The 10,462-nt window shown below is 34.6% G+C and overlaps 1 protein-coding gene across 1 annotated transcript; it reads right to left on the reverse strand.

Moving 5' to 3' along the window:
- Nucleotides 1-281: 281 nt before the first annotated feature.
- Nucleotides 282-9,646, reverse strand: LOC105149021 (fatty acyl-CoA reductase 1). The gene is made up of 4 exons (XM_011061156.2): nt 9,180-9,646; nt 6,024-6,497; nt 2,921-3,148; nt 282-788 (listed from the first exon to the last, which is right to left on the reverse strand). The coding sequence occupies exons 1-4, from the start codon at nt 9,362-9,364 to the stop codon at nt 470-472; spliced, it is 1,206 nt and encodes a 401-aa protein (XP_011059458.1). The 5' UTR covers nt 9,365-9,646; the 3' UTR covers nt 282-469.
- Between the last annotated feature and the right edge of the window lie 816 nt (nt 9,647-10,462).

A 10,462-nucleotide genomic window follows, 5' to 3' on the forward strand; every position in this document is an offset into this window, starting at 1 on the left:
CAGTTGAGTATGTCTTCAGAATCGATCTCGTCAACGGTTGAGATACTTTTCTTACGCTAGAAAAGAATCTTCGTTGGAAATACTTGAGAGGAATAAAAACAATAGAGTAAAATATATTCAATATTATATTTATAGCAATATTATTATTAATATCATTAAAATAATATATTTATATATATATTACTAATATATAAAATGTAATATGATATCATATATAGATTAATCAATCGAATAGGACATACAACAAAAAAATGTAGGGAATAAAATTAAAGTTAAAATATGTGGAAGTTTAATTTAATGTAACTCTGTAAACCGTAATATAATTAAAACTGAAAACGCATAATCATTAATTATAAAAATATTTGCCCAGAGTAAAGCCATTTAAAAAATATACGTTTTTCCCTTTACAAATTCTTGCAAAAAGAAAGCCTTTTTATATACAAAAAGACATAATAATTTTTATCTAACTTTATGCGTACAATAAGACTGTACGTGATGCAATATACGTGACGATAAGTATCACGGGTATATATAAAAAGAACAGACAAGTCATTTTTATGATATTAAGAGTATCCTCGTTCACGCAGTACTTTCGGGTGGCGGCAGCAACGCAGAGGACATAACTCTCGATGTCGATCTCTTCGACGATCGGAAATACGTTCTGCTCTTCTTTCGTGAGACGTTCCTTCAGTAGGTGCACGCGATTCCTTTCCACTGGCCAGGACCTCGATGAAATTGACTTCAAAGGTTGAAGTGCATTACGAACTCTGTCGTACTCCGCGAGAATCCTAGGGAGCAGTAAAGATTTTACCTTCAGTACCAGTCGTTTCTTTTTACCTCTTTCCTGCCATTAATGCCCGTCTCGCCTGATCCTTCTGGCACTCGAACTCTTAACGATTTCAACTATTTGCGTCTTTCTTTACTCTTTCCTTGGTATAGGAATCTTGGTATAGGAATACTTGGACGAAATCGTATTTTTCTCGAATATATGTGAACATGTAATATATGTACATGCGATAGAACGAAATAAAACGTTTTCAAGATTGATTTTTAAATAGCCATTTCAATCGTAGTCGAGAAAAAAGGATCGCAAAGTACCATTAAGAGAGTGTGAGCGGGATAAAAAAAATTTAACTTTCTCCGGTTCATCGCAAACTATATAATTTTCAATCCAACTTATTACGAAGGAATTGTAGAAAACTTGACGGGAGGGTTTCCTTTCAAGAAGGAAGAAAGCTCGGGCTAAGTTAGTGCGCAAGATTTACTCTGCACGCGTCTGAGAGCAAAGGAAAAAAAATCAGAAAAGTATTTGGTAGGACGAACACGAAAAGCGAAAATATTTTCGTTCACCACTCGATCCATGAATTGGTTTCTATAACAACTTTATTCTCTTTGTTCTTTCTTTTTATTCTAATTGCAAATGATAATAGCAATTATTTAATACTAATTTTTTTTCTACAACAATTTTATTTTTCTTATCTTTTCTTTTACTTCTAATTGTGCACAAAAAATATATAAATGATAATGTTAATCATTTATTTCTGATTCTAATGTTACTAAAAAACTTTTTTGAAAAATTTCGAATGTGAATGTATCGTTGTTATTGTAACAAGTTGAATGCGCTATAAGGGCATATAAAAAAACCAATTTTAATAACCCGTCAAGATTTTTCGAGTTTCCTTGTCGCGATCGTGATATCGGATTTCATTTCTCAAGGCAATCAGGCATCGAGTGGAGGAATCGAGTCGAGTTTTGCGACCGAGGAAACGAGTTTTTCCATTCGAAGACGCAATTTTCTTTTTCTCGGTATTCACTCGCGCGAGCGAAAGTCAGCGAACCTGTTTACGTTACTTGCGCCTAAATCGCAGTTCCAGATAACTTTTACTTTTACGATTTGCGGCGCGTTAACCGAGTGCACCGCTGCAGGCCTTTCACGATGCGGAAAGTTGAAGAGACCGTAAGCGTTCGCGATCACGATCAAACTTTCGCATGAGTCTCCTCGTCGAAACTTATTCGCGATCGCGAGTAGTTATCGGCGAAGTTCGAGGCTTCATATATGAACGGCTTTAATCATTTCTTAATGTTCGCGTGTGCAACGAAGGATTATCTTCGAAGTGCATCGAGGTTTAATACTACTAGCTAATCCCGCGATCTCTTGAATTTATAATCATCACATTATATAAGCGGTAAAATGTATAGATATTGTAAATTCTGCACGAATTTTGTTATAAATAATGATCTTCTGTAATATTTTACACAAACGGAAATTAATCCCATTAAAGAAAATTGATGGTTTTATAATTTAATTAAAAAGTTACGTAGAATTTCTATTTTAATTTTTAAGATGCATATTTTAATGCAGCGTATAAGCAATTTATAACTTATAAATTGAACCGTAATATCAAGTAGTAAAGCGTTACGCTCTTGGAAAATGACTTAGTATCTTTAATAGTGTTGCGTTCTCCGAAACAAGTTAATATCGCGAGCAAATTTAATATTGCCAGCTGTTGCAGAAGAGCACTGCGAAACCAACTTGAAACTTGGACAATACTCTAGTACAAGCAGCTTATCTATAACCTCTCAATCAAGTAAGTATCTAATATATAAAGAATACGCGTAATACAAGAGTAAAGTATTGTATAATATCTATTTAAGCGATAGCTTCGCGAGCAATTTATGTGTCCTATTTGCATAAAATATCAATAAATTGCGCATTAAAAGTTAATGGAAAAGAACAATCTTGATACTTTTCAGAGGTATTAAATCATTTTTATGGCAAAGTTAGTGATGGCGATAAAAATGGCTGCGCTGAAATTTCCACGAGACTAGGAAAAGATCGCATCAACGAAGACGTTGACGAAGCTACGACGATAAATTAGTGACTCGTGAAATTTCAGGTGAAATTTTGAGTCCGTGGTACCTCTGTTTTCTGCCGCATAGACCGAAGACGATGTCGCAAATGAAAGATGGCAGCCATTCGAGGAATATCACCAAAATCCAGTACAGCGGCTCAATGGACGTCATTCCGCGAATTCCAAAGGTTGGATAGGGAAATTTCGAGCTGGCCCGTCGACTCTTTTTAATCAGATCATCCCACGTGCAGCCCAGCTGCGGCGCATTATAGACGACCGGTTTTGTAGCGTTGGTTCTGCGTGAAAACGATAAAAAGTATGAGAAGAAAAGCACATTCAAGCGCCCCACATCTCATGATAATTTATTGCGTTCATTCTTTGCATCGTGCTATAATTAACTGTTTCATTCGCGGCGCATTTTATTTTATTTTAAATCGTATTCTATTTAATACGTAATTTATGCGAATTATATGTGTATATGCATCTGCAGTAACACATTGTGAATTTTATTAGTTTTGAATTTTATTATCATTTAATTAAATTTCATTATTATTATATTTACTTTATTTAATTATAATTACACAATTAAAGTTTAATTTTTATAATTAAAATTTTATTTTTCATTATAATATATCTTTTGTTATAATCAGATGACGAAAGAATGTAAAGAATGTATCAAGTTGCAAAATTATATGTTATTTTTTTTGTACGTACCAAAGAAGATAATTCATTATTAGAGAAATTTTTATAATGCAGGTAACAGAGGTTACATCTCTTGTAAAGCTAAAGTTGATTTACTTTTAAAACTGCTAATAATTAATAGTATTTCTGACTAGTAATTTCTCTTAAATACAAGAATAATCGGTAAAAGTGGACGGAGAAGGCATGAGAGGCAGATATAGCGTACTTTGCTTCTTGCAAGGCGAATGCAATCAACTTATTCGCAGTTCAGTCGTTCGGAAATACTTCAGAGCGAAGCGAAGAGATGCTTCTGGTTGAAACTAGAATCAAACGTAAGCTCTCCGGGTTTTCTAGGAAAAGCCCGGAAAAGCCTAGCTATAAGTTTCATTCGATTGGTTCGTTGTTGGCTGACTTAAATAAAGATTGTGCTTTAAAAAGTCTGAGTTGATTCTCGTTATGCGTATCTTCTAATTAAAACCTTAAAGCGGATAGAAAACAAAGTTTAACAAGAGATATCATTAAAGGGAATTTATATGGTTTCTTCCGCAATTTAATACGCGCATCGACGTTCTCATTGTAATATTATTTTAAATCTGAAATTCATTTATTTTTACATTCCGCGCGAACCACTTTCCTAGTTGATGTGCCCTACATGTGTAAATCAATAAATCATCTATATCTAATTACTTCGTTTGAACCGATTTGACGCAACTTAATTATTCCTGCCAAGCGCAAAGAATACAATTTAACTATTGATTTCAATTACCGTCTCGCATACAATTTCCGATAATCGCTTTCCTCATTAGACAAAAATTATACAACCGTCGTACTCCGTGCAAGATTCAAAAACATAACTCACATAAAAAAAAAATCTTTTTTCGAAAATTAATGAGAAATACAACTTTTAAGTGTTTTTATTTAGAACTTAACGGTACTTTTGTTGTGATCGTTAATTTAAATAAAACACTATTTTTTTTAATATCACGCAATTTTAACGCAATGCCGCGTTGTAATCATGTACGTATTAAATTAATCCCACGTTAACAGTAGCGAGAATTAATGAACAACCATGGAAATTGAAACGAGTAATTTTAACAATTTTAAAATTTTAGGTAACATTACAAGTTTTTCGCAAACTGATATCGAAATGAAAGAATAAAAAAATTAATGGGTATCTGCAATAAGTGCATTTTATATTTTCAATATAGGGCACAGGCAATATATTGTTAATTAAAATTAGTCGTGAAAATTTTTGTTACACAGCACAATGTTATTTGAAAGAACTGGCAGTTTCGTTCTGTCGATACAATGAATGCCAATTTACAATACACACACAGTTGTATTACACATAATTGTATTAGAGAAGTTGTCAAAATATTCATTAGCTTTATCAACACAAGGAATTTATGATTTCGTCAAGACGGGAGTAATCATGCTCTCAGTGAATTGAGGGGTGAATCGAAAAAAATCGAAAAGAGCGAATTCCGCTTTTTACAATTGGAGCGGAAGCGTCGAATTCGAGCAAACAGTAACAACTACGGAAACCGCGCGTACATGCAAAACGTGTTTGCCCGCATCCAATATTTCGCATCGGAAAACTAGATAAGCCGCGTCTGCAACGAATTCCGATATGTTAAAACCTACAACGGATCGCGAAAAAGGTTTCATTCTTTTTTTATTATTAATTTAATTATTTTAATTAAACAAATTATTTTTTCCGGATTTTATTTACAAATTCGTTAATTCAAATAATCAAATGTATGTATATATGGGATTTTCTACGGATTTTCGCGCTTTTTATTGTAATTTTTATTTATTTTGCACTTTACGCTTTTGACAGAGGCAGGATTGTTTTACCGGCCCTAATTATAATAATACTATTTTATATAATCATTTTTAATTTGCACTTGATGTCGCTTTAATAACATTACCTACAAAAGAGATCGAGCAGTCCTCTTTTAGCTCCAAGGTTCTATTGAAACACAGTACTGATAATTATTTTTCTCAACTGAGCAAGAAGTGCTTTGAGAAAAAATAACAGGTTGCGCAATATATTCTTTGAAAGGTGATAGCTATCGCTACTTTCTGGTTCACGTCTCGTAATTAAACAATGTTGATTATTATTATCATTCCGTAACGCTGCACACGTGAATGCGCCTTTAACGTTGAGGTTAACTTTCTCTTTGCAATTAAATGAATGTAATATTTAAGAGCAACTTGATAATCCTTACGTAAATAAGCGTATTGATAAACGATTTTGTAATGTGCAGAAATGTAATTATTACAACGAGACGAGTTACGGCATGTTGAGTTTGATTAATGTAAACATAGTCATAAAAGTTCGCAGCAACGAGAATTAAAAGCGCTTTAAACTCGGGTTAGTAGATTAATCCTTCCTTGGACTGTTAAATATCCCGATTATTTTTATTAATGAACAAAATTTTTAGAAATTAACGTAAAATAAATAAAATAATAAGATTTTATACGTACATGCCGACTTCCCATGCGGCCGCGATCATCGTATTTACTGCTATATCTATTGGGATGATTTCGGCTGGCAATTCCGAATTGCCGCACGCAAAACCCGCACCAACCATGAGAGCGGTGGGTCCTTTGAGGGACTCGACAAAGCCAGGCATAGGTTCCTTGTAAGCCGGTCCAATGCAAGGAAAGCGCACCAAGGCGACCGGTAAGTTGGGAATTTTTTCATTCTGCAGGCATTCAGCTATCCTGCCGCGATGTCTGAAAATGCTGGATGCGACGGCGATGCTCCTGAGCTTCGGTAATTCCTGACAATATTCCAGGAAGGAATCGTGCGGCCCGGCGGCATGAAAGGCCACGGTGACCTCTCTCAACGAGGCTTTGTCCTCGATGCTTAGAGCGAGATCCTCGTAAAGCAGATTCCCCTCGAACGTTTTCACGCGCGACATCGCGCCCGGCATCTCCTGCCTCAGTCGCTCATACCTGCCGAGCGATAATAACGTTGGTGACGCAAATCGGCTTTGGAATTTACTCCTAGGAAGTTTCATCAAAATGGAGATGCACCGCGGCATGGAAAAATTGCGTAAGACGCGCGCCATTAAAAATATCAAGCAATCAGATTATGATGCACAGATTCGAATTATGCGATACAAAGTCTCATTTCTGAAATTATCGCCGGAATACAATACGTACGATTATCAGCAATATCCGGAAATTAAGATGCTCAGTGCAAAACTAACGAAGATAATTAATATTAATCATTGTGAAAAGCAAATTTGAGTTTTGTTTTATCGATAAATACATTTACATAAATTATTATATAAATTTGAAATTAATTTATGTTTCTTTGAATTCAATTTATTTGTTCATATTTCATTGTATATTCAAAGTATGTATAAAATATGCAAAGTTCTGAAATATCTTCTAATTCTACGCATTTTTTGCTGCATTTTTTGAAAGGATAAAAATAGAAACACGACATACTGTCATTTCGAATTCTGCCTAGGAGATTTTTCACAATTAACATCATAACTATTTTACGAGGAACAATTTACAAGAAGTCGCAAATAGTGCGAGGAAAATCCGACAAGCCGCGACAGCCGAGAGCGATTTCGCCGAACGTAATAGCGTTGAAGCGGTTGCACCTTGAACGCTCGAGCTTCTCGTCCATTTGCATTTTCTCATTTACGCGCCGGGCGATTCTCTTTTTCAAGTGAAAAAACGCAGCGATCCGGTGGTAACTACGATTTCCCGGGGGAAAACAATCCTTTCGCGGATTTTAATTTCGCGAAATTCAAAACGCGCGGACGAATTTTCCGCGCGGTCGCGGATTTTGCGAGGGTTAGAGAAAGAGAGGGAAAGAAAGGGAGAGAAAGCACCCCGGGCCGCGTATACTTCATAATCTTTCTAAAGGGAGCACGGAGGCGTGTGCTAATGAAAATAAATCTCTCTCCACGAGCTTTTAGCCGCCCCTACCCGAAGGCCGGTCAGGGCGGCCATCGCCGTGATGCAACGGTGCCGAGTTTCATCTTCCGATCCGAGCATCTTGGCGATTCGGGCGATCGTTACGATGAGACGAGCATGAGACGGGATCTAACGAGGCAATCCGATTTGCGCAATTGACTATAAACACGTGCATCCGATCGTATCTCGTTTACTCTTGATTCTATCGTTATTACCAGGCGATTTCGGACGAGCAATTGCAATGCGATTGCAGGTATGCTGCTATCATTTCAATCGATATCGTTCGCGGTAAGTTTCCAATTGTTAAAATTATGACACGGTATGAATTTTAACAGGAGATTTAACAAATTGCAAAGATCAAATCGAAAGATTCCAAAATGCTTTGTTTTATTAAGCCTCTATTTACAATCGTATTTTTACTTTTTATCTGCAATTTCGATTTTTTTTGTTTAATCCAATGTTCTTTTACTGTTTCTGGATTTAAAAAAAAAGTGGAAAAAAGAGTTACTTTTTAACTATTATATTATTATATTATTAGTTATTAGCTTAAATATTAAAATTTTTATTTAATAATTTTTATTTGATAAAAGTTGATTAAACAAAAATGAGGATGAAATTTGAGAGTAAAATGTTTATGCCAAATAAGACGCAGATGAAAAGTTATCTTACATATTAAAAGTTGAATGGAGAAGAAAAATGTTACAAACAATATATGTATTTTATCACATAACACTGATGTAGAATTAAATTTATATTAAGTGAGCGAAATTTTTTATTACGAATAAATCGAAGAAGAAAGGATCTCACACTAATTTTATGGAAAAAGTCATTTCAGTCAAATTAATTGAAATTGTAATATTTTAGCTTATGAGATGTTGATCGAAAGTCTTCATAACCATAAAATTTTGCTGTAACACTATTTCGAAATTGCTATTTCGGATTTAATGTACTGAAAAGTATCTTCATCTACAGTGCACAGTTAGTTTTTTAAACGTATAAGCATTTATATAATTAAACACGCATATAACCAGTGTGTGAGCAGCATTTTATTAGTTATTTTATTAGTTACAAAATATCTCAGAGTTTCAGCCAATTTGACTGAAACTACTTTTTCCACATGATTAATGCAGAGTCTTTTCTTCGTATTACGCAGCACCATAGTTTTTCATAATTACGTAAAATAGTAATAAGAGTAATAATAAGCATTTTATTAGTTACAAAATATCTCAGTTTCAGCCAATTTGACTGAAACTACTTTTTCCACATGATTAATGCAGAGTCTTTTCTTCGTATTACGCAGCACCATAGGTTTTCATAATTACGTAAAACAGTAATAAGAGTAATAATAATTTCATTTTGTGAAAATTTTTGGAATGTGGTGCTCTTTCTGTCACTGCACGTGACTATTTGTGAAACGAAAATCTAATTTTGCAATCGATTCCCAACGTAAGGTGCATTACGTACGTTCTCGGAATTCTTGCGGCAAACCACCAAGTGCAATGAAAGAGCGAGAGAGAGAGAGAGAGAGAGAGGAGGGAGAGGGTCTTTCTCAGTTTGATGTTCTCTGAAATAAATTCGGCACACATCCCCGACCGGAATCGCGGTCACAATTTAACGTGCACAAAGACGATATCGAGCGACCGATGCGATTTACAGGCACAAGGTGAACGAGAAGGAACGCGAGAAGGATATCGTTCGTACCCGGGTGACGCGAATATCTTCTTTAGCCGTTCCTCGCCGTTGAGACCATTTTGGGATCTGAGAACGACATACACCCTGACATCCGGCAAGCACCGTAAGATCTTCTCCAACAGAGCGCGTCCCAATTCGCTGGTGACTCCCGTGAGGAGCACCTCGCGTTTCGCGTACCACTCGCACAGAGACATTGTCGATGACTGGGGGCCTGCTTGAAAAGCGAATGAGGTGAACAGTACGAGGCGTTCGATTCTACCTGATGGAAATACTTACTCGCGGGAAAGGGAAGAAGCCTATATTCTGGCTTGGCGCAACGATCAAATGCACGTGATTTCGAGATTATGACGAGTAGACTATTATCAGCTTTGTACATAACTTGCAATAAAATAATTTTTTCAATGAATGGACTGTGCATGCATAGAAAAGAAAATGTATTAGCATTAGCTAACACAACATTTTCAATTTCTAATTGAAAATAATGTTCTTAATTCAATGAGAGTTGATAATAATAAAATAAATAACATTTAATTAAAATAAGAACATAATGCATTTATTTTATTAATACTATTACTAAGTTAGTGAGATTAGTTTCAATTTGAAACAAATGTTGTAAGTTAGTGCTGTGTTAATATATATATATTTTTAATTACATTAAATAATAGTATGCCAAACGATGCAAAAGAGAGATGTCTAAAACTGCATTTGAAAAGCATACTTTTAATATTGTGTTTTTGTATTATATTTATTAAATAATAAAGATAAAATGACACAATAACGTTGCATGCTTCTCGAACGCAATCAAATAAATATAATAAAATATATATAAAAAGAATCTGCGAATACACATGAAAATATCTTCTAAAATAACTTTTAATATGTTTCTCCAACATTTGTGAAATTATGCAGCTTTTTCACGCAGTGTACATATTTACTAAAGTTTGGTACCCGTGGATTACCTCCTAAATGCGTTTTCGATGTTTAAGAATTTCTTTAGCACCGCAAGTTTCGATTAAATCTTTTTTGCTAACGTGTGCACATTGTTTCATAAAAACAATATCGAGAATTACGAGCTGTGTTGAATCATTATTTCAAATAATTTAGATTATTTTCTGCAAATTGGTTCTCTTGAAATCATTTATAAATTATATATCGATATACAAATATTAATCTTCAGTTAAATAAATAATATGCATTAGGATATAAAATTGAATATAGCAATTGAACATGGCAATTTGATTAGGTCATACAATAGCGATCCGTTTTGATGAGACGTGTTTTCATTATTGCAA

The sequence above is a fragment of the Acromyrmex echinatior genome, chromosome 19, assembly GCF_024713525.1.
Source record: "Acromyrmex echinatior isolate Ae372 chromosome 19, ASM2471352v2, whole genome shotgun sequence".
Lineage (NCBI taxonomy): Eukaryota > Metazoa > Arthropoda > Insecta > Hymenoptera > Formicidae > Acromyrmex > Acromyrmex echinatior.